This window comes from Ostrinia nubilalis, chromosome 3 (assembly GCF_963855985.1).
Source record: "Ostrinia nubilalis chromosome 3, ilOstNubi1.1, whole genome shotgun sequence".
Classification (NCBI taxonomy): domain Eukaryota; kingdom Metazoa; phylum Arthropoda; class Insecta; order Lepidoptera; family Crambidae; genus Ostrinia; species Ostrinia nubilalis.
In genome coordinates this window covers 18,754,089-18,778,535 of record NC_087090.1, presented here as the reverse complement: position 1 = coordinate 18,778,535, position 24,447 = coordinate 18,754,089, and the positions used below count along the sequence as shown (strand labels likewise).

Here is a 24,447-nt window from a genome sequence, read left to right as displayed (position 1 = left end):
AACTTAAAAAAGTACATTCTGTGTTTTTATTATTATTTAGGCAGTTAAATACTGCACAGTATTTAGTACACCATTTTCTTTATTTTCTTCCATCATACACAAGAATACGCGTGCGTGAGTCAATGTTCGCTCGTATGTGAGGCCTTGTCGAATAGTGTCCTGTAGGTGGGCCATCGTGCGTGTTTTGTTTTCGATGTAAACTCGCGGAGATGAACAGGCCTGACCGAACGGGTAATTTTGACATTTCCTTTAATTATACATATTAATGTTGTTTAATTATTATTATTTTTTATTTGTATTAATTTCTTCTACTACTTGACATTAAATTTGACATTTATAAAATTCATATCCTGATACACCGAGCAACTCAGACCACGGCCGCCGTCTGAAAATCAGCGTCATGTGGTATGCACTTGACACATGCTGAGACGGGGACCTTTTTGCTGCTGCAGCGCCGCCAAGTAACTGTCCCGATTAATTTTAATTTTAATTATCATTCTTTTGACCGGTTCTGTAATGTTGACCGTTTGTTTTATGTATGTATGTGTATTCATGTGGCAGCAAAATAAACGTTATTCTATTCTATTCTATTCTATCGTTACGATGCACGTTTTGCCCCACCGGAAGCTCGATGTCGAAAACGGTAGAGAAGGTAAGAAGGTAGGAAGGTAAAGAAGTTACAGACTGACAAAGTGTGTATGCAATAAATGAAATTCTACCGGTCAAGTTAACTGCGCACCTGGCGCTTGGTGTATTAAGTATTTTCATAAATAAATAAATAGCATAGTTTGCGTGGTGAGAAGAATGCTATAAAATACCTTTTCTTAATTATTGGATTAATACAACTATTATTAAGTATGAGTATTGAGACTCACGCAACTATGTAGTAGTCCGAGACGGCTGGATGCACGTAGTGAAGGTCGAGCAGGGCGGGCGCGGGGTCGGGGGCGGGCGGCGCGAGGCAGCGCAGCGCGCGCAGCGCCGGCAGCGCCACGCACGTGACGCGCGCGCCCGCCGTGCACGCCCACGCGCAGCGCCCGCTGATCGACGCACAGGAAAAATTCGTTTGGCAGTGAGTTCTGTGGTTACTTAAATCGTAATTTACATTAAGTGTTCGTGTGGTGACTTGTGGGACAGAAAGTGTATACCTAGGTCTCATAGTCGTGAATTATGATTATGAGATAATAATCACAAAATAGACTTTTTTAGGAAGTTGATGTCTTGTGCTATTTATTTATTTATTTATTTATTTATTTATTTTATGGAAAACAAACAGCATATATGCATTATTAATAGATGAGGCGGTTAAGATCAAAAATGCCTTACATACTTTTCACAAATAGCATATCAAGATACAATCCAAAACAAAACCATTTAGCATGCAGTATAACTACAATATATGAAAAAAGTTAAAACAATACAGAAAATACCTACTAAAGCCATACCAAAATAGCAGAATATTAAGCAGTAAACAGATACTTCAACTTTTTACCGGGAGAGTGCTAAGTAGTGTCGCCAAAGAATTCTTTATTACTTTGATTTTTGAAGTAGTTTGGTCTCACAATATGAAAAAGGTCAACATTTTCAGAATAATTGCTGTTAAAAGTTTTGAAAACTCTGTTAAAGAAGGAATTGCGTCCATAATTAGTGGTACATGCATCAACGTGAAGTCTAAGATAATTTCTCCTGACATTGGCACGAGTTGGCACCTGTAACTTGATTCGCGAAAGAAGCTCACTGCAGTCTATTTTACCATTAATTAGGTTATGGAGGAAGGTAAGATCAGCGACTTCTCTTCGCAGTTTTAACGGAAGTAGATGATGATGCTTACAGTCAGCCTCGTAAGTCGTGCCCATTATCCGGTGTTTGAAGTTTAAAAATCTAAGAAACTTTTTCTGAATTTTTTCAATTTTTTGTATGTAATAATCATATTGGGGATTCCATGCTTGACATGCATATTCAAGCTGGCTTCTAACCAGTGAACAATATAATATTTTAAGTGACTTAGCCATTTTAAAGTTTTTCGTGAGTCTAATTACGAATCCAAGGGTTTTTGTGGCTTTAGAAGTTATTGAGTCAATATGCCTGTCAAGAAGAAGCTTAGGGTCCAGAATGACGCCAAGATCTCGTATATATTCGGTTCTCTGAAGCGCTTGCCCGTTTAATGTGTACTTGTAGAATATTGCATTTCGGGATCTAGTGAATGTCATACAGCTACATTTGGAAATGTTAAGATCAAGTTTATTTAAGATACAATAACGGTGCAGTCTATCCAGATCCTGCTGCAAGTGAATACAGTCACTCAAAGTGCTAACTTTTTTGTATACCTTCATGTCATCAGCAAATAATAGACACCGAGAATGAATGAAACATTTATGAATGTCATTTATAAAAAGTATAAATAACAGTGGACCCAGGATCGAACCCTGTGGAACGCCTGATGGAATGGCGGAGAAACGTGAATTAGAAGAGAAACCATTAAGAACTACAGTCTGACATCTATCCGCGATGTAGGATCGAAACCATCTAAAGAGATCCCCGTGAATTCCAGCGGACTGTAGCTTAGTGAGCAGGATCGCGTGATCAATTCGGTCAAATGCTTTGGTATAATCTGTATATATTGTGTCAATCTGGCCTCCGGACTGCATACCATGAGATACGTCATCCAGAAATGCCACGAGATTGCTAGCTGTAGATCTTCCTCTTAAGAAACCATGTTGCTGGGGTATGAAAGCATGCTTGAGGGCAACATACACTTGTTCGTGAATTATTTTTTCCAGTACTTTAGCTAAAACACAGAGTTTGGATATTGGTCTATAATTTGCAATCTCACGTTTAGGGCCTTTTATCTAGTATTTGTATTTTTAATCTTAGTGCTTAGGTTTTGCTTTACTTCACTCACTCTGTTTGTATGACAAGGCCGACAAGAGGCCCAGGCAGTCGGCACTCGTGCTCATGAGGTATGCACATGGCTCGCACCGCGGCCTCGTCTAGTTCTGGTTCAGCGGCGTCGGCGTCGGGGTCGGCGGCGGCGGCGCGGCGGGCGGCGCGGCGGGAGGCGGCGCGCGAGCGCAGGTCGCCGGTCGCGAGGAGCGGCGGCGGCTGGAGGGCGCTCAGACCCCACGCACGCAGTGCGCCGCTGGTTCCACTGAAACCGCACACTAGTGTCTGGAGTGTGGCGTGAGTTCTTGATTGCCCTACCTAAAGGAAAAAAAACATTTCAGGAAATGCATTCTTATTTCAAGGAGTACGTCGATAAAAAAGCTATCTTCGTGGGATATAACATTCACATCGACGGACAATTATTTATAATTATATTTCTTTCTAAAGCCTGGTCCGTGAGCACGTAGAATTTTGTCCAAAAAATATTCTGCGAATCGCGCGCTCGCACACTCACTGCGGGCGCCCGTCGCACAGTCGCGACAGCAATATAATTACGCGTGAGCGATAAGGATGGGTAGCTTGGGGTCATTGGACAAAATTCTACGTGCTCATGGACCAGGCTTTATCAAAAATTTTACAAACCTGGCTTGAGTCACGGAGCGCCCGGTCACCGGCGCAGTCCAGCGGCGCCTCGGCCACCGCCACGTGCCTGCAACGCGCGCACAACACGTTAGCCCTGGAGAATAGGGTGTCCCGTCGTTGTATGGGAAAAAAATTTTTTTGAGCTACGGTTACGCAAGAGGTATCAAAAGTTGCGTTTTGACATATAGATTACGATTAACATTAAATTTAATTAGATATCTATCATCTTGAGGCCTCTACCTGTCCTTGAACAATTTTAAAATTGCTATTTTAGGAGTTCCTAACATAAACTATAAATAATACAAAAATAGCATTTTTATGAAATTTGAGGGTACACAATGAGTCACAACAAAGTTTAATACAGTTGAAAAACCAATAAATCCATAAATGCTTAAAAATCAGAATTGGCTTTTTGACCAGAATTAGGCATTTACGCGCGAGATTTTAATGTGTTCCTTATTAATCCATGGGTCCACCAAGATATCGATTTAATTTGGGGGTACTCAATTCCCTTCTCACAGCAGGTTAATAATTTTATCACGCTATTATAAAACAATGATTGGCATCTCTAAGTGGACGCTAACAAAAATGGCAGTAAATTTTAGAAAATCAACCATAACTTGAAAACCATTTGTCCGATTTGATTACTTTTTTATTTATATCAAAGCTCTACGTGTGCGCTTGATATTTTGTGGTATAAATTGTATCGATAAAATCAACCTTTAGTTAGTAATTAAAGGAAAATTGATTTTTTTTACATTTTTGTGATACTACTTTTTGAATCATTTTTTTACAAAATGTCTTATACTCTACCAAAAGTTTTACACGAACCAAAGAAGTGTATTAAATTGTCTTTAATTTGATATATAACATGTATGCGTTTCATAACTAAAAATATATGTTTACATCCGTTGAAGTTCACCATTGATAAAAAACTGCGTACAGAACAAAAACTTCAGCTAGAAAGTGTATGTAACGTTCTAAAATGTTATTTATATTTAATAGTATGCTAAAACTATTAAACGTGTTAATTAGTATTCTGTTTAAATATAATATTTTAAAGATTTTTGGCTAGGTAGTTTTTACGTGTAAAAAATCAAAAAGTATATTACTACCATATATTTGGTAAATTTTTGTTAAATTTATGCTAAAAGTAGGTATGTAATATTATAACAAAAAAGTGCGGTGCGATACCTTACAGCAATAAAACCTTAACAGAAATAATACCAACAGCCTCGCCGAAGAAGTAGAAAATTTGAGAAAAACAAGTCAAAATATGAATTCTGCGAGTGCGAACCAAACCTATTCCTCACTTGAAACAGTATGTCATTGCCTGCAAATCATATCTTAGGGTTCCATTACCATTGTAATTACAAAATAAAATGAAATAATTGTGAAAAAAATATAATAGATGACAAACAGTGAAGGGCTGATTAAGTGATTTTTTCAGACATAAAAATGCCGGTAGAGCCCTTGAGACATTATTTTATAATTTTTTTATTATTTTTACGGCAATCTACATCTTATTACGCAACTTTTGAGGGGTCTTGTGTAGCGAAAATATAAAAAAAGATATTTCGGGACACCCTACTGGAGAATGGAGACTTCTGAACCAATACGACATCACTCACATTGCAACAAAATCTGCATACACCGCATACATTAATTATGTGAAAAATTTAGTTGTTTTATATAAGATTTATACCGTTTTGTCTAATTAATATGACATGTAGTCATAATGTACTCGTACTAAATGTTAGGTAGGTACATAATGAATTTTTCCAAATTGTTAAAAGCTAAATTTTACAGTAAGAATTATTATCCTCGTTGCGTGATCCTCAAGAGAAGTCACCTCAGGGCGCCTCACGTGATAGTCGCTTTATCCTCGTTGTACACTCGCAGCAGCGGCGTTGTCACCCCTGCGTACTCCGACTGAGTCTCCTAAAAAGGAAAGTTTTCGTTATTTTCTATCGGCTTCCTTATTTATTACGTCATTATTTGCTTAGATAAGATAAGATAAGAAGCGTTTATTTGCCAGAATACAGGTTATAAAGTGAAAAAAGAAACAATGTTTACGCAAGTTTATAATTATAGGAATCTGGATAACCGTCAATATTTGAGCGACTGCTTCAATAGTAGCAACAGAAAAGCCAGTAGCGACCTGCGTGGCCGCGTTGAGCCAGACGGTGGTGGCGTAGTGCGCGGCGCCGAGCTGGCGCAGCTCCAGCGCCACGAAGGCGGCGCCGCCCGCCCAGCAGCCGCCCGCGCCCGCGCTGCAGCCCGCGCGGCTCACCACGCACCACTCCTCCTCGCGCTCTGCAACACGCGTGACCTGACCGTCGGCTCAGGGTTCTTACACACGAACAGCAAAAATCAAAAATCAAAATCAAAAATATTTATTCAGTTTAGACCACAAGTGGCACTTATGAACGTCAATAGAAAATAATAAAAAAAGAAAAGGTAGCCCTTATGGAGAACTTTACATGTCTCCTTATCTTTTGGGCCCTACCAGCGCTTCGAGACAAACATGGCAAGTGCTGAGAAGAAACGCCGGAACAAACTCAGTCACCACTTATTGCCAGAAATTATCTAACGGTAAGAATAGTCAAATTTAAGTACATCAAATATGTGCAGACTGAACTGACCACGCATCTTTGCAATTTGCTGTCGACGCATGTAACTGCAGTTGACGTCAGAAGGCGACGGCTAGCTGTCGACATGCCGCCGTGCTGACGACGCGTTCGCGGCTGCCGCCGGCAGGTGGCGACAGCTAGCCGCCTCCGCCATTTTGAAGGTCAACTTTCAGTAGTCCAGGAGCAAGCTTTTTAAAATACTCGTAAGCTCGTCAAAAGACGCTATTGACATTCGAAAATAGTTATATTTTTTTGATAAAGAGTGAAAAAATGCCGTCTCGTTCTCTATTCAATAACATTTCTTCAACCCACAATGACCGGTTCTTTCTTTTTCGTCGATGACGACGGAGTAAAAGCAACCACAGTGTTTCTTCAATGAAATCCTGTACAAAGGATTTCATTGAAGAAATACAAAATTTTCAACTGGCTCCTGTACAAAGACGTACGCCGACACGGTCGCCGCACCGCAGTCGCCGTCACTTGTCGAAGCAGACGTTGACGTGTCGACAGCTTGATGCGGGCACGTCGACGGCTAGCTGCCGACAAGTGACGGCGACTGCGGTCGCTTTTGCTGTCATCAATGTGCTGCTCGTGTGTAAGAGCTCTCACACTGCCGCACACGCTCAGCGGGCCGGCGCTCACCTTGCTGCTGCAGCACGAGCAGCTCCCAGCGGCGCGCGGCGGCGAGCGGGCCGGCCAGCAGCAGGCGGCGGCTGTCGGCGCGCGGCCACTCGGCGCGCGCCACGCCCCGCCAGCCGCGCGCGCGCACGCTGCGGCTCCACGCCGGGCGCCACTGGTCTTGCTCGGTTCGCTCCCAAATCTGATAATGACGAAAAATGGGTGTATTATACATAGTAATAATTAATTATTATCATCCAAGTTTGCTCATTCATTATCTACCTAATTATAATATGCGAGCAAGAAGACGTATGAGTAACTTAAGTACTTTTAGGGCCCTGCCACACTGGTGGATTAGAAGCGTTTTCAAAACGAAGTAGCACTCAAGTGTATCGTACGTACGTCGCTCACTCAAGGCGGAAACGTTGCGCACCCGCGACGTATTTGCCGCGCACACGCGGCGTGCCGCTCCGCAGAAAACGCTTGCAATCTGCCAGTGTGGCAGCTCACTTAACAGAGTGTATGTGTAGGTAGAATAATTAGTTTGTAAGGGCGGGGAGCGGGTGGCGTACCAGGACCGCGGCGTCGTCGGTGGCCAGCGCCAGGCGCGCGCCGCCGGGCGCCAGCGCGGCGTGCACCAGCGGCGCGCCCGCGGACAGGCGCGCGCGCAGCTCCCAGGGCGCCGCCGCGTTCACGTACTCCGACCGCCATTCACGGCTCTCTTAAACACGTACAAATGCAATAAAATAAAATAGACTGCATCCGTTGCTTCTTTTATATTGAAATCCTCCTGACTAACTAGTACCTATTTACTAATTTCATAGAGCAAGATACCATACTTTGATAAAAGTTCATAAAAATATAACCCTCCCTTTGGCGCAGTCGGGTAAAGAAAGTATGTTCGCAAGCAATCGCAGCTCTCGGCGGCTGCAGGGGAGCTTACCGTAGAGCGCGTCCAGCGAGGCTGCGCCGGGCGCGCGCGCCAGCAGGCGGCGCCACAGCGCGGGCGCGGCGGCGGCGGCGCGCCAGGCGCGGCACACGGCGCCCGCGCGCGCCAGCTCCGCGCCGCCCAGCCACGCGAACACCTCCAGCAGCGCCGCCTCGGTCAGCCCGCCCTCCGCCTGCCACACGTGCGCTTCGCAGACGTCGCTTTCGTTCTCCATCCACCGACGTTCACTTTCTCAATTTCCTTGAGTCCTTGATTTGTGCACTTTTTAAAACTTTGAAAACGCACGAAATGATTTTGTTATTTGCTTGGAACGAATGAGTACGCTTTGCGCTCTGTGGGTGAGGTGGGCGCGTCGCGAGCGTGTAAATATAGTCGCGTAATAATAGCACAGTTTTACAAACTGCGGCGATAGTGCACATGCCGCGTGACGGTTGCCGACGTCGCGTCCGGCGTTCGCTAGGCTGCTGCCTCTGCCCACTGGCGATAAGTGTGCCCAGTGAATAGTAGGTACCTAGGCGAGACTGTTGTGCAGCAGTCAGGTTTAAATATAATTGAAGAGATGTTAATTATTAAACGGAATTATTGAAAATTCAACGCTATGCAAATATTCTATTAAAAAACTTATTCAAAATTAAAACTACCTATAAACAATAAGCACCTAATACAATTTTCTATCAAGTATTGTAAGCGTAAATAGTAAAGTTTAGAAAGCTTTTCCTGCAGCTGGTGACAAGGCAACAAGACAGACAATAAAATTTGTCGTGAATGTGTGCGCGAGGCCGGCGGTCACATGCTGGCCATCTCCTTCTTGACCAGCGCCGTGTACTCGGCGGCGGCGTCGGCCAGGTCGCGGTCGCCCACGGCCGGGTCGGGCTCGCCGATGGAGTGCGTGGGGCTGCCCTCCTCCGCCTGGCGCATCTTCAGCCGGATCTCGCGCAGGCGCGCCTCCAGGATGCGCTCGCGCTTCGCCTCGCGCTCCAACATCTGGCGTGCAAGGAATGGGACGAGTCTACATTTGTACAAATGGATCAACAATAATACAACATCGAAATTGATAAACAAACAGAGTTTAGCTAGATAAACCTAAATTCTTTAGAATTTTCCATCGATGTAAACAAACACTTGTGCACACAATTACACTATAATACTCACGTTTTCTTAATATCATACACATTATTTCACAAGCTCATGAAACCAACTTTATTCTCATGATGAAACAAATATGAAATCTAACATTGAAAACAAAATATTTTAACAAAATATTCGGATGGTGAAAATTTGTGCTTCATGTTAAAATGTCAAATCGACATTTTGACGTTTAAATTTAGGTCCTATCTCTGGAAAATCTGTAAGTTATAGACAATATTCATAGATAATAATCTGTAAATTTTATCGAGCTTATTTCAAGTATTCAATTATTTCAATTACCAATTACTTTGATAATATTAATTTAAAATAAAATATAAACGAGGTTATATTCAACAATGTATTTTTTCTTCATTGAATGCAACAACACACTTCACTTTGTGAAGAAGTCTTTAATTCAGCTTTATTATACAGACGAGTGTCACATAAAAAGGCCTTTCGACCACTTTTCGACTGGTTTACGATTTTATTGTGCACTTTGTCTAGACCCACAGTATAATTTAAATTATATTTCCTAAACAAATAAAAAAGGGAAAATTTAATTTTCTTTGATTAAGAAGATCCTATTTTGACGATCACATTACTGATCTCAACATCAATCAGAAGAGGGATTGATCTTAATAATTATACAAACGATCTTTAAAAATCTAATAATCGTCTGTTACAGTTGCAGTCCGTAAATGACATTTACAGAATTGCGATTAACGAGAGATTTTGTCGCATCACTAGTAGATCAACTGACATAGACTAAAAATTTGTCAATGTCAGTTGGCCATATTTGTTTACATTTAGGGAAATTTCTAAAGAACTAAGGTATAGGTACATTATTCTCAATGTAGATACAATACTTGAGTGCGATAGCTATTACATCGAATTTTGTTTCCTCGAAATCCTTTCTACGACATCTCTGTACAGCGACATGCCAATACGTCGATATGATAAGGCATCGCAGGTTAATTCAATGATAAAATTAAATAGCGACCATGAATGTTTAACTTAAAAATCAAATGTTTCTTTAATTGCTTTGTTTTGTGTTCCGAGTAGGTACAGATCAAAAAGACTGGATATAATGGGAAAAAAGCATGGTATAGCCTGACCAGGAACATAAAAACCCTCGCCATGTTGCGGAAAACTAATGGTACTAATTTCTTTTAATGGCAACAGTAACTGAAAACTTCATTGACATGTCACCTTGCATGTCAGTCTATTGCTGTCAAAGTGTAAACAAACTTTATTTTAAATGTGCGCAATTGGTTTTATGAATTAAATTGCTAAAATATTTTTATAATCGTGAAAGAAAAGTGGTTCAAAATGTGTTAAAGTATTTGTCGAAGAGAAATACTAAGGGTTCGGACAATATTTTCATTGAATAATGTTTCCGACAAAGGTTGTCAAATTGATTGACATGTTTATCGTATGTACAGTCCACTATGAAAATTAGCTGTGGGTACCTATTTTAAAAAAAATTGTCACTTTCTAAGTGTTGAATTTTATGGGATTGGGAAAGAAGTACCGAGTTTGAAGCGTTCATGAGCAGACATTCCAGTTGAATATTCAAGTTCTGAATTTGATTATTGATGAATAATAAAATAAATTCTACTAGCTCGATTGATGGTTTCATTTAATTTATTTAAATCAGGTTACCTATAATAATATTTTTTCGTTAATTTATGAAAATATCAAATTAGCCCGTAATCCAGAATCCTGATACATAAAGTTAGCCTATTAATTTAACACAGGTACGACTGTACTCAGTGTTGCACTATCAAATGCAATTGACGCGCCTCTATGCCAGGGTTTTTATGTTCCTGGTCAGGCTATAAGTATATTACGTACAATAGTCATCAGACTCTTGTCATTCTTGTCCGATTGCGTGAGGCTGTGTGACATTTCTATCATGTAGATGTTGCCCTTGCGGCTGCCGCAAGCCGCCAGCGAGCCCTGCCGAGAGTTAAAAGTAGTTATTATTTTCATTTGGTTGACGTTTAATCCGTTTCACTTTTTTATAGGTAATGCAGTATATTATTATTAAGTTTATCGGATAGTCAAGCCATTATCTAGATATTTAAGTCTTAAATATTTCACGCTTTTTCAATATTATAATAAAATTATGACGGCTGAATAAAGTTTTGTGAAAAGTAGCATATCCATCTTTAAAAAAAATTAATGAAACGGGCGCAGTCTCACATACGAGGGCCTACATTATTTCTGTCCAGGGCTAAAAATAAATGAATCTTATTTTTGTTGGTAAACATGATTGGGAAGCGGCCGTGTCGCGGCTTCGCGACGCGTCGTACAGCCGCGGTGGAGTAAAGCAGCGGGAGTCGGGACTGACCGCGTCCTGCATGGTGACGCGCAGCAGCGGCTCCTCGCAGGCCTGCATGGTGAGCACGGGCTCGTGCTGGCGCCGCAGCAGGTCCCACGCCGACACCAGCCCGTCCCACTGCGTCAGCAGCATCAGCGACAGTCTGCCGATACCAATCGGCTCACGTTACGGATAGGGCTTTACAATATTGCTTTTTTGTAACCTACATAAAAAAGCCATTGATTTCAAACCTTTAAAATATACCAAGTCAATAAAAATAATTATTAAACATTATCGACGTTATAAACGTTTTCCATACAGTTTTGAAATGATTCGCTTAAGTTCATCAAGGAAGGACTAATTTATTTGGCGCTTTATTTATGTATACTAGCGGCCCGCCTTGGCTTCGCACGGGTAGGTAGCGGAAGCGGTAGAGGCATAAATAAAAGGAAGGATAGATTGCTAACGTTCATACGCTGCAGGTACAAACCTCGCGTAACAGAATCGCTAGATGGCGTTACTAGGCTCGGAAAAATAAAATTATGTCCAATTCGACGAAATAATATCATATTTCTGACCGTTTGTTAGTCGTATACCTCGAAATCAAAAAATCCTTGTAGCTTTTCATCTATTCGCATTTCACCGTGATAGCGTTTTTTGTTGTAGCAAATTTTGATGTAGCATGTATTATCAATAGCCTATTTATTAAGCCGCATATATTTTGAATAGTGCTTAAAGGAAATATCGCGATATGTAATAACGCATTACAAACAAATATCCATCAAGGTGAAAAGCGACTACAGTGAAGACAGGCAGGAAAGTAAATCTACTATGAATTTTTTAGACAATTGTAGGTAATTAGCGATCAAAAATTATACTACAAGAATAAAAATCTATTCAGAAATGTTGATATCGCGGCGAAATGCGAATAGGTGAAAAGCTACAAGGATTTTTTGATTTCGAGGTATATGACTAACAAACGTTTCTGACTTAGTTACCTATATTATATTTAATTTAATTTATTCAATTAATAACAATCATATCTGTAACATTACAGACCTGAATGTCTCCAACTTCCTCATTGGCCCTAGAGCAATTCCAAGTATACCATCAATAAAAGCCTAATTAGAGTCATCAAACCTCTCAGTCATTCAATTAGAGCCATTAGAACTTCATAACTATGAGTTGTTTTCTATGTGTAAGCTGAGGACACGTGTCTCCAGCTGACACATCTGTATCTTCGTAAATATTTATGCTACGATAATGTATTATACCTCAAAAATTACAGTCGAATCCAAATAGTAGGCTTTCCACTTTTCAAGACTTTAGCTCAAATACTGTTAAAACCACGATCAAAAAACTATGTGCGAGCTGGAGTACCGTGTCTCCAGCTTACACATCTGTATCTTCGTAAATATTTAAGCTACATCAATGTTTTATATCTCATAAATTAAAGTCGAATAAAAAAACCCGACTTCAATTCTTTCAAAGCTTTATTTCGAACCGTTTTCGAACTACGAACCGATACGTATGTGTAAGCTGGTGACACGTAACACACGGTGGATTATTAAAACCGTATAAGTTAGAGTTGCGTTTTAAAGATCAAATAATTCGTTATAATTAAAGTACACACGAGACATAATTTCAAATCTCTAGGCCTCTTAGTTTCAGAATTAAAAGCCAAAAACTATTTTCCCGCCAAATAATTCAAATAATATGGGTCGACTGCGACGTTGCCGTTCCGTGCGTCCACTAGAGCAGTCGAATTTGAACCTAAAAACTAGTACTGTTTGAATCATTTTTATTTGTAGTTTAAATCATTTAATTTCGATTATAAGAATTTTAGACTAGGAGCCGGCTGATTTCTGTATTGAGTACTTAATAACCTATATTTTATTAATAAGAAAAAGCTAGGTAAAACAAAATTATATTTTAATATACAATTATAATAAGGAACTTGTTTCCAAAGACTCAAATATTTGTGGCGTTTCTAAACGCAACCACTTTAATTTTTATTTAAATACCGTGAAGTCCCACGATTCTGCCACGTCAAGTGGCAAAAATGGGCAACAACTATACAGGGTGGAAACGTTAAGAAAGTGATCTCACTCGATTATTTCTTAACTATACAAGATATTAAAAAACTGGTTACTGATCCTGAAAGTGCTTAATGAGCTCTTTCAAACGGTACCAATAATAAGTTACAGAATAAACTGGATCTATCTGAAAATTCAATGTTTCCAGCTTCCATACTAAATGTATGCCAGACACACAATATTAGAAGTGTAATTTTTTTTATTTAATAATAAATACTTAAAATAAACTCGTAAATTGTATTCTTATTTTAAATTATTAATGAAAAACATTGGTTTTAGGCTTTACTTGCTATAATATTGTCAAGAGATGAGTGTCATGACTGTGGTAGTACTAAATGTATGGCAGAAGGAAACATTGAATTTTTGGTTAGATCTAGTTTATTCTGTAACCTATTATTGATACCATTGGATAGAGCTTGTGAAGCACTTTTAGAATCAGTAATCAGTTTTACGATATCATATGTAGTTTTTAAAATAATGTGACTTTACCAAATGTATGGAAGCTGGAAACATTGAAGTTTCGGATAGATCCAGTTTATTCTGTAACCTATTATTAATACCGTTTGATAGAGCTCATGAAGCACTTTCAGGATCAATAACTAGTTTATTGATATCTTGTATAGTTTAGAAATAATCGAGTGAGATCACTTATCGTTTCCACCCTGTATTTTGCTCTATGGTTACAAACAGATTTTGCATGACATTGACAGATATGTCAAAATCCACCAATCACGCAGCATTTGGACCTCGCGTCTACGTATTGCCATCTGGCGGATTTTCCAATCGCGAAAGCCCTCATTGAATTCTTCTCCTTTGGTTGAAAAAAAAAAATAACAACATTAACATCACAAATCACAATCACTACTAAGACATCACAAAATAGACGAAACACAGCATTTGCACAGAATTGGCCGTAAGGATCTATATCCATAGCCGTAAAACTTGTATTAAAAAAAATGATGACAGTTGACTGCAATATTGAGAAACAGTCAGTGTTGCCAGAAGGTTACTTTTGTAACCTTTTAGCTGATTTTTGAACTGCTTTGGTTTACTTTTAGGTTACACTAATGAAAAGGTTACTTTTAGGTGATTCAGTTAGTAAAATATGATTTATCTGTGGTAATTAAATAGATTAATAATTAGATTTACGAATCTCTGATGGATGAGTGATACCCGACCCGAGGTTTCCGCCAACTGGGACCGCTATCAACTAGGACCGCGGTCCCAATCGCCAGATCAGTAAAAATTAAATACTTTTCTGGGACCATTCATAAAGGACAATGACCAAAAATGTATGGAGTGTGGTCCAAATGTCAACCACCACCTATGTAGTAAAATAGTCTACTAAATACTGATTCATTATAACCAAACCGCAATCAAAAATATGCTGTCAGTAAAAAGTTATGACTGAATGAAAAGTCATGTTTTTACCTTTTCATCTGAAAATTAATGTTCTTGATATCATTATATCCATCGCACATTTCAGATTAATCTATGCATATTATGTCATGTCGCTTAGTGTGCCGTGTTAGATTCTCGCTAAAAGGAAAAAAAAACTCAGAAGAAAGACAACAATATTGGAATTATGGTCGGGTGGTCGCTGCTCCGCCCCTATTGGTTGTAGGGTGATGTTATATAACCTAAAACCATCCTTGATAAATGGGCTATCCATAACAAAAAGAATTTTTCAAATCGGACCAGTAGTTCCTGAGATTAGCGCGTAAACTACTACAATTTTTCATACAGTCATAACTTTTTACTGACAGTTTATTTATTTTTCGTCCCATACTGAAAGTTAATCTCTATTTAATGGACCATAAGCCAATATAGGTCTCATTAGTGGTGGACATTTGGACCACTTTTGGTCATTGTCCTTTTAGTACGATACCGATTTTGGCTTGAATAATATATTTTTTTAAGTTATCTATGAGTGAACCTAGTCGCTGGAAGAAAAATATTTAATTTTTATCGATCCAGCGACTGAGACCACTGTCCCAGTTAATTGCGGTCCCAGTAGCCGGAATCTACGGCCCGATCGCGAACGTCTTCGCTTTCGCTTCGCGAAGCCCACACTCGGCCTCGTCGGCACGCGCACCGACGATCGCCAAACGGCTAGAGTACCTTCTGTACTCGCCACTCTGCCCGGTGAAGCTGGAAAAGCTCCTCCAGCTACCAGCGCGCGTCCCTTCAAAAAAAAAAAAAAGCCGGAAACTCCCCGACCCGACCGTGGATCACCAGTATTCTACTACACAGTAAAGTATAGGGTAAGGTGGGGCACAATGTTACACGGGGTACAATGTTACAATGCATATTTCTCCGTCCCTTTCTGTTAGTTGTATGATGTTGGTATACACGTTTGTCAAGCTCATAAGAGCTGCTGAACTGAGCCGCTGAACATCATACAACTAATAGAAAGGGACGGAGAAATATGCATTGTAACATTGTACCCCGTGTAACATTGTGCCCCACCTTACCCTACCTAGGTTATTAAAAGTTGATCGATCTGTGATAAATATTTACCTGATTAATTAGTTTTATGAAGTAGGAATTTTATTTCATTAGTGATACCCGACAAGAACGTAGATCATCGGATTTCTAGTAAAGTGTATCTACCTTAATTATTAAAAATGTTAATTGATCTGTGATAATAATCAAGCTGAATAAAAACGTTTTTGATTGTTATTTTAGTATTTCATTCTAGCTATTATATTTCCAAGAATAACCTGGTTTTGCCATGTCTGAATACAGTTTTTTTTTCGGTTTCGGTAAAACCGGTTTTGTGACCCCCTAAATCCCACCCTTACGTTCATATAAAAAGAATGTGCGTAATCTATACGTACATAAGGCACCTAAAATAATAGAGAGGAAAGAATTGATTGTATTGAACAATGAACCGTCTCAGCTATAAAAGACCCACTAAACTGAACTGTCCCACCAAACACATTGATAGGGGGCGCCACCATTGTTCACCTGTACAAGGTTTCCCAAAAAGGACTGTCAAGCCGAAGCCCAGAGGTAGAGTATCACTAGGGCTACCCGAATACTCGATTTTTTCAAGTTATTTATAATTTTCAGATGATATGATAATGATGAAAATCTTTATCATATTTCAAAAACTGGGATAAAATCTATCCTACGTCCTTTCCCGGGACTCAACCATCTCTATGCCAAATTTCATCAAAATCGGTTCAGTGGTTTAGGCGTGAAAGCAAGACAAGGTTACTTTCACATTTATAATATTAGTATAGATGCAATGTTTTTGCCTCGATTAAATAAAACATTGTGATCAAAATAAAAACTTATTATCAAAATATTTTATAGGTTATTAGGTACTCAATACAGAAATCAGCCGGCTCCTAGTCTAAAATTCTTATAATCGAAATTAAATGATTTAAACTACAAATAAAAATGATTCAAACAGTACTAGTTTTTAGGTTCAAATTCGACTGCTCTAGTGGACGCACGGAACGGCAACGTCGCAGTCGACCCATATTATTTGAATTATTTGGCGGGAAAATAGTTTTTGGCTTTTAATTCTGAAACTAAGAGGCCTAGAGATTTGAAATTATGTCTCGTGTGTACTTTAATTATAACGAATTATTTGATCTTTAAAACGCAACTCTAACTTATACGGTTTTAATAATCCACCGTGTGTTACGTGTCACCAGCTTACACATACGTATCGGTTCGTAGTTCGAAAACGGTTCGAAATAAAGCTTTGAAAGAATTGAAGTCGGGTTTTTTTATTCGACTTTAATTTATGAGATATAAAACATTGATGTAGCTTAAATATTTACGAAGATACAGATGTGTAAGCTGGAGACACGGTACTCCAGCTCGCACATAGTTTTTTGATCGTGGTTTTAACAGTATTTGAGCTAAAGTCTTGAAAAGTGGAAAGCCTACTATTTGGATTCGACTGTAATTTTTGAGGTATAATACATTATCGTAGCATAAATATTTACGAAGATACAGATGTGTCAGCTGGAGACACGTGTCCTCAGCTTACACATAGAAAACAACTCATAGTTATGAAGTTCTAATGGCTCTAATTGAATGACTGAGAGGTTTGATGACTCTAATTAGGCTTTTATTGATGGTATACTTGGAATTGCTCTAGGGCCAATGAGGAAGTTGGAGACATTCAGGTACATTACAGGTTACCCCAATGCGATAGAGTAGATTAATTAGTACATATTATTTAACAATTAAAATTGCCGCTATCGCTATAACATAAAATAAATAATATTTTTTTGTATCATTAAAATACTTAATATTATTATCATAAAATTTAACTTTGATCTTGCTAATCTAAAGCACGTTTTCGTAAGCTGCTGCTAGGCTGTAGTTAGAATAAATTCCGTTAGATGGCGCATATTATGTAAAAACTTGATAAAATATTATAAACAGTCGTTGTCACTGATTTGTAACGATTGATTAGTGGTTTGATCACTCATTGACATTTTAAAATCGATCCCCTGTAGAAAAAAAAATACTAACGCCCGTTTCCCATATTCAATCCTTGTCCAAATCCGGATTTCGAATTATTTTCGATCAAAATATCCACAATTTTTGATGCTTTTACACTTTAATATTGTTAAAATAGTCGTATAAACAATATGAAAATGTAAAAACATTGAAAACCGTAGATATTTGGTCCAAAAAACATAATTATTGAAAAACATTATTGACGGACGGATTTGGATTAGCATTAGGATTAAATTATATAAGGTGTTATTTTTTGTACTGATCATACTTTACCAACGCATCTAATAAAATCATATAAATACAACCCAAGTGTTTTTAAAAAAAAATTCAGGCTAGTTTTCGAGTAAATCGACAAAGAATGTTTCGAAAAAAATAAAAAATAAATCATCCTTTGAGCGCGGTGAGTATTCGTTTGTACGCACTATCGTAGTAGCCGGCCGAGGGCAACGACCACTGCCACGTGCCGCGCCGCGTGAGTCGGCCATATTGATATCGCTGCCAGTCGCTCCGCGCCCACAGCCCGCGCCGAGCCGCCGATCGGCATGCGGGAGCGCAACAACATAAATAATCGTCCCAGTCCGTCCAATGCGCCCAAACGTATTGCAGTGTATGTGTGGTTTATTACAATGACGCGCTTGATCAATAACAAAACGCAGGTGAAATTATGTTTCGGGCACACTAACTGGCCGACGAGAAACATTGACGAGTCGAAAACCTTCATACCTTGCTTGTTTGGAGCCGCGCAGCGCTTCAGGGAGCGCAGCCGTATCCTGACTTGACGAGATTCCGTGCGCTTCGAGGACGAAGTTCTGGATTTCAATTTCAATCACCGGCACAGTGCTGGCGGTACCCAGATGCGAGCGCCGCAGACGGCGGCTTTTGCGTAAAAATACGGAATGCCTTATCAAGGAGTTGTTGCCAGAGGGCCACGACCGCGACCTAGTTCTATCGATGGTTATTGCGGAAGTCTACCTAGGTACATACCTACAGTGTGATTTGGACAGATGAGTGCTTGTTTACGCGAAAGGGACTTTTTCCGTAAAAAAGTTAGTGCGCGAATTGTGAATACAACATCCGACGTGGTGTCTAGTGAACAGCAAGCAAGTGTGCAGCCCGAAAGCATTACCTCAATTCGATCGTGGCTAGATTAGACAGTGCAAGACAGTGTTTACGTGAACATTCAACAAAGGCTTGACGTTCAAAATGTATTGTGATTAGTGTAATAATAACCTAGGAACTTTAAATAACAACATTCAAAATAGGTAAATGTGTGAATAAGTGAAATCAATGAATCTAAAGTGTGATGGCAAATCATAATTTAGGAATTAAAACCAGGAAAATTGATCAGTGAGTTTTATTTACAACACCTGTTCATATTCAATATTAGGGTGCATTTCCACTGAAGCGAAGCGAAGTAGTAATAGGTATGTACCTATCAATTTTTTATTACGTCTCTAAATAAATTGCGTAGGCATTACGAAACCGTAGATATTGAATTCCAATTTCTATCCTTTTTTAAATTTCTAGTTTAACGCGGATGATTCGCCTCGGTTCGTTGGAAAAGTCCCCCGCTATTACACTAATGAAAATACACTTATTTACCTACTTATGTAGCTAGATTTTGTTTCTCCCAGCGCGTAGTACCTATTAACATGACGTAACATCGTACATACTCACGAGTGATAATTTTTGGTAACGTAGGTTTAGTGTAATCTAACCTTTATGTGTGTGAACGTTGAATGAATGCGCGCGGCCATTGTTCGTACTCGTATGAATGAAATGAGTAAAGAAAGAGAGAGAGGCAGTGAGTGAAGACAGGATGGTTGTAAAAATAATATCTTTTTTTTATTAGGAAAAGTAAAAACAAAAACTAGCCTGAATTTTTTTTTAAAAACACTTGGGTTGTATTTGTATGATTTTATTAGATGCGTTGGTAAAGTATGATCAGTACAAAAAATAACACCTTATATAGAAAACCAGCTATAAGTACATTTAACTCCTTCAAATACTTAATTCTAGTCGTCGCATCAAAAACTGTTCGGTAGATGGCACTAGTTACAGCACACTTCAGCCAGCAAGTAGAGCCCTCTAACATTAGAAGTCGGAGTAGAAGTTATCGGCGACGATAATAATTTTACGCGAGGTAAAAACCAATGTATGACGTTAGCAATCTATCCTTCCTCATTTATCTATGATTGTATGGTCAGCTGTAACGTTGCGGGTACTGGTGGAGCGGAGTCAGACCTGGTCGGGCTCCAGTCGCCGTCGGTGATCTTGTGGCGCTGCGGCGGCGAGAAGATGACGGCGGACTCGCGGCAGTCCTCGCTCCACACGCGCGCCGTCCAGTCGCCCACCGTCAGGAAGTTCTTCAGGAAGCCGGGGTTGCGCCGCAGCGCCCACACCGGGCCCAGGTGGGCGTCGAACTGAGCAAATGTAATATATACATCATTCAAGTAGCGCCACAAAGAAAGGAGGTGATGTAATTGAAGAGCGAGCGATTTGTGAGATCTAACGGATTGTATGCATGACTTCTTAATGTCTACCCATCCCATAAATCCAAGGCGTCGTTGTCCAATCCAATGCAATGTGAATCCATTAAACTACTACACGAAACTACTAGCACACACTTACCTTTCCTGGGAGTTTGTCCAGAGGCGTCTTTCCCTTACGGTTCCCACCGATCACGCAGCCATTCTCAGTCCCAACCATGAATCGCGTTGGAATCGTGGGCTCATATTCTAGTGCGCTGATTCCGAACGATGACGCCATATTTGGGACGTCATTCGCCGACTTGACCAAGTCAATGATCATTTCCTCCGTGTAGTCGTTCATGTTGCGGCAGTCCCACCACTTGCACGCTCCATCGGGGCTGGCGGAGAAAAATTCTTGGCCGGATTTGGAAGAAATGAATAGGACGTTTCGAACTAAATCACGATGGGCCACGTGGGGAGGGCAAGTGTTGACGGGCGGCCCGCCCTTGCGGCGGTCCCAGACGGCCACCTGTCCGTTGACGAGCGCGCCCGCCAGCACGTTGTGGTCGCGCGGGTTGTACTGCAGGTCGAGCAGCGTGCAGGGCGGCGTGACGGCGAGCAGCGGCAGGTTCGCGTTTTCCAAATCCCAGAAGAAGGCGTCGACGGAGCCGCGCGGGGTGCGGTTGAAGTCGACGTCGACGTAGCTGACGGCGAAGTGGTGGCCGCCGTCGGGGTCCCAGGCCACGGAGCTGACGGGCCGGCCGGCGCCGGGCGCGCTCGGGTCGCGGTACACGTTCACGGTGCGCATGCTGTTCCGCTCCACGGCGGGCAGCGCGCTCATCTCCGCGTAGTACGTTTCGTACATGTCGATTGCATTATTTTGTAATACGTAGTGCTCCATACCCTAAAAACCAAGATCAAAATAAATAAACAATTAAAACCTGAATTTACTTCAATAAATTATGTAATAAAAATGTGACGTACTCCAGAAAGTGACATGACACAGTGTATGTAGCCGTCGTCCTTTTCAACTTTGCGCCGATAGCGCTGCGTGGCCTCGGGGTCGATGACGTTGACGTCCTTGGGCCAGCCGCCCTCGGCGTGGTTGGCGCCACTCGTGGAGTACTCCGCCCTGCCAACCGTACTTTTAATTAATCTGTTGTGTGTAATTTAAATGAGTGAATGAGAATGCGAGTTCTATAAAGTTTCTTTTTTCTTCTCGCTAGCTTCTAGCGCAAGCTATAACAACCCTGGCGTCAGACTTTACGAGCTGCTATTATAGCGGGATGACTAACTAAACTGGCAGTCTGACATGACTCAATCAGGCCGGCGGGCGGGCTCCTTATGAAATAAACCAAACTGTTTATTCTAGTTTGCGGAGCAGGTTGTATACCGACCGAGTTCCATTCCAAGGTGCGTTGCACAAGCTTGGAGTCGAAGCATCCTCGGACGCGGGCGCTCACCGGATGGTGTTGACGTGGTTCTCGGAGAAGAAGGGCGTGTTCTGCGTGGGCTGGTGCACGGGGTTGCGCAGGATGTACAGCTTCTGCTCCTTCTCGTTGGCGGCCACGGAGTCGCACATCTCGGGGCCCTGCTCGCAGAACAGCGGCTGCCGCCCGAAGCTGCATCGCACCTTTGTGTATTGATATGTTATTTCCATGATCAAAATATATAAAATATTACGAATGTATAAATCTCAAAACATCTGATTCTGCCGTCTTCATTGACAATGTCATGTCATAAAATTGCAGTGTCATGATTTTTTAACATGCATGTCCATTTGTATACAGCCTATATAACCTCAAACGCAAAACAGGGTTTAAAAAAAAAAATGGTTAGATAGCTGTCAAAACATAAGTAAAAAAATGATGCTTGAATTGGCTTGAATTTCTTTGAATTCTCAACCTTTAATAATCATAAATGATATTACTTATAAATGATATTTGGATGACTATGGTTCTATTTTCGCAGCCGATTGCAGCAAAAATGCACAAACAAGATTTGTCTTCTGAAGTGATGTGCGAAGCAGAGGTGTAGATGGTCAGGAGTCAGGTGCTCGCCGATGAGGAGCCGCGATGGGGCTGGACCAGTTCCCGATGTTCCGCCTGGCGACGCTGCTGGCGCGCCAGCTCAGCTCGCCGGTCGCGGCGCGGATCAAGGTAGCGGGCTCGAGGGGGCAGTCAGTCAATAATACTATAAGTTTAATGAACAGAATATGTAGGTACCTACTTCATAGAAATTTATACGAGTACTTATGTATAGAACAGTATAACTACATAGTAAATGTTATCCAAGGAATAATTTAATTTTAAAATATCACACTCTAAGTAAAAATGCACATACCTACTTCGTTCGTTCGTTTGTTTCAGCCGAAAGACGTCCACTGCTGGACAAAGGCCTCCCCCAAGGATTTCCACAAAGACCGGTCCTGCGCCGCTCGCATCCAGGCGCCTCCCGCGACCTTTACCAGATCGTCAGTCCACCTAGTGGGAGGCCTGCCCACGCTACGTCTTCCGGCTCGGCATACCTACTTACCCTGATTAAATAAGTTTGCAAGAAGAGTCAGGCTCAGGCGCTGCGCAGGCGTTCGCGACGCGGCACCCGTGGGCGCGGCGCGCGCTGGTGGCGGGCACGGGCCGCGCCTACCGCGCCGCCGAGCTGCGCTGCAAGCTGTGGCTGCTGCGGCTGGCCCCGCCGCCGCGCGCGCCGCCGCTGTCGCAGGCCGAGGCCGTGCAGGTCGGCGCCGACATCCTCGGTACTCCTTTTCCAATTCCAATCATTCAGTAGTGTGAAGGCCCCTTCAATTTACATATATGTGCGAGTACAGGTATAGCTCGTTCTACCACTACTTTGGGATAAATAATAGACGTGTAATAGATGATCGAGGAAAAGAAGTGATAACGGTTGATACTAAGAACACAGTCATAATAATATAAGGCAACTATTCCCCACATCCAGTTAAAATCTGTTAAAATGTATTTTAAGTTTCTTGACACATTCGTATCAAAATATGAAAGTACATAATATGTACACTGGTATAATTATTTTTCATACTTTAATATTATTATTTTAGGTGAAATGATCATATTCAGTTTGGGCGCTGCCATAGTGACATTTGAATATAACAGACAAGCATATAACAAAGAACTTAAGGTAATGAATGATGTGTTTATTATTTTAAAGGACACCACGTACCCTATATTACTTATTTCAACCCAGCCAAAAAGTAGGTAGGTAATAAAATCAAGTCCAAAATAAGTTTAAATGTAACCTAAGTTTTGAGACAAATAAATACTGTCTATTTAAAATGCAGACAAATAATCACGTTATTTACTTAAACAAAACTGTGAAATAAATAAAATAATATAAATTATTACAATCATAATCATAATGAGAGAAGCGTACAGTCATTGTTTCACACAAACACACATTTGGACATTAGAGAGACATAGTTGTAATGACTATTAATTTGTTTGTATAGGCGAGATAAAATAACAAAGCTTCAGGCAAGAGATACACAAGTCATTTACTGGGAAGGCATGAACCAGCAGCGACATTTATTATTGCTACATTGTACCTATAACCCGTTTTCAGGAGTTGGATGAAAAATCCCAGTGGGTAGCGGTGCAGGTGGGACTCGCGGAGCTGCAGCGCGAGGTGGCGCTCCAGCAGGACGAGCTGGACCGCCTGCACGCCGCCCTGCGCGAGCTGGCCGCCGCCCCGCCGCCGCCGCCGCCGCCGCCGCCGCCGCCGGCCGCCGGCCACGGGCCTGCAGCCGCAGCCGAAGGATCCATACCGCCGACAGCTCCGGCATCCACGCCATCGATTAAACGTCGTCCTCCACATTGTTAACACACTCTTATTGGTAAACAATCAATTTTATATTAGTAATATAACTAAATATTATTCATTTATTAAAATAAAACTTTGTACTTTCATTTCTTTTAGGAAAACCAGAGTTTTTACCAATGTTTAACCATAAACACCAAAACGTCACAGCTACAAAGTGGACAGACTAATCGTGGCAAATAATAACCGGTTGTTCTCAAGATGAGTCTGTATTTAATCCTAGGATTCCCCTACACCATCAAATCACCCCTTCGAATTCAAGAGAGTGCAGATTCCCATCAAAGCCTGCTTTGCCATGACCATAAACAAAGCTCAAGGTCAAACTCGGGGTCTCCGCTAAAGCTATTAACCTCGGAGCGGGTGCCGC

At 41.0% G+C, this 24,447-nt stretch overlaps 3 protein-coding genes across 3 annotated transcripts; 1 reads left to right on the top strand and 2 right to left on the bottom strand.

Moving 5' to 3' along the window:
- Positions 1 to 398: 398 nt before the first annotated feature.
- LOC135088202 (F-box/WD repeat-containing protein 5-like) lies at positions 399 to 7,939 on the bottom strand. The gene is made up of 9 exons (XM_063983094.1): positions 7,720 to 7,939; positions 7,349 to 7,497; positions 6,801 to 6,978; positions 5,687 to 5,841; positions 5,393 to 5,466; positions 3,526 to 3,592; positions 2,903 to 3,201; positions 876 to 1,040; positions 399 to 465 (listed from the first exon to the last, which is right to left on the bottom strand). The coding sequence occupies exons 1-9, from the start codon at positions 7,937 to 7,939 to the stop codon at positions 399 to 401; spliced, it is 1,374 nt and encodes a 457-aa protein (XP_063839164.1).
- Positions 7,940 to 8,511: 572 nt separating this feature from the next.
- Positions 8,512 to 22,037, bottom strand: LOC135088201 (dynein intermediate chain 3, ciliary-like). The gene is made up of 7 exons (XM_063983093.1): positions 21,695 to 22,037; positions 21,216 to 21,363; positions 20,392 to 21,135; positions 20,005 to 20,183; positions 11,207 to 11,339; positions 10,708 to 10,812; positions 8,512 to 8,709 (listed from the first exon to the last, which is right to left on the bottom strand). Exons 1-7 carry the CDS (start codon positions 21,889 to 21,891, stop codon positions 8,512 to 8,514), a joined length of 1,704 nt encoding a protein of 567 aa, XP_063839163.1. The 5' UTR covers positions 21,892 to 22,037.
- Positions 22,038 to 22,306: 269 nt separating this feature from the next.
- Positions 22,307 to 24,083, top strand: LOC135088200 (optic atrophy 3 protein homolog). The gene is made up of 4 exons (XM_063983092.1): positions 22,307 to 22,390; positions 22,815 to 22,986; positions 23,305 to 23,384; positions 23,826 to 24,083. The coding sequence occupies exons 1-4, from the start codon at positions 22,307 to 22,309 to the stop codon at positions 24,081 to 24,083; spliced, it is 594 nt and encodes a 197-aa protein (XP_063839162.1).
- The last annotated feature ends 364 nt before the right edge of the window (positions 24,084 to 24,447 follow it).

Bases quoted from the DNA above. Each gene is read 5' to 3' on its own strand.
- LOC135088202 (XM_063983094.1), bottom strand. From the start codon at position 7,939: ATGGAGAACGAAAGCGACGTCTGCGAAGCGCACGTGTGGCAGGCGGAG. The intron at 6,979-7,348 runs GTACGCCACCCG...CGTCATTATCAG, and splicing joins CCGACGACGCCGCGGTCCTG to ATTTGGGAGCGAACCGAGCA. The intron at 1,041-2,902 runs GTGAGTGAAGTA...TGCGTCGATCAG, and splicing joins GGCCTTGTCATACAAACAGA to CGGGCGCTGCGCGTGGGCGT.
- LOC135088201 (XM_063983093.1), bottom strand. From the start codon at position 21,891: ATGGAAATAACATATCAATACACAAAGGTGCGATGCAGCTTCGGGCGG. The intron at 10,813-11,206 runs GTCAGTCCCGAC...AACTCTCGGCAG, and splicing joins GCGTCACCATGCAGGACGCG to GGCTCGCTGGCGGCTTGCGG. The intron at 8,710-10,707 runs GTACGTAATATA...CTTGCACGCCAG, and splicing joins ACAAGAGTCTGATGACTATT to ATGTTGGAGCGCGAGGCGAA.
- LOC135088200 (XM_063983092.1), top strand. From the start codon at position 22,307: ATGGGGCTGGACCAGTTCCCGATGTTCCGCCTGGCGACGCTGCTGGCG. The intron at 22,987-23,304 runs GTACTCCTTTTC...TTATTATTTTAG, and splicing joins GGTCGGCGCCGACATCCTCG to GTGAAATGATCATATTCAGT. The intron at 23,385-23,825 runs GTAATGAATGAT...ACCCGTTTTCAG, and splicing joins CATATAACAAAGAACTTAAG to GAGTTGGATGAAAAATCCCA.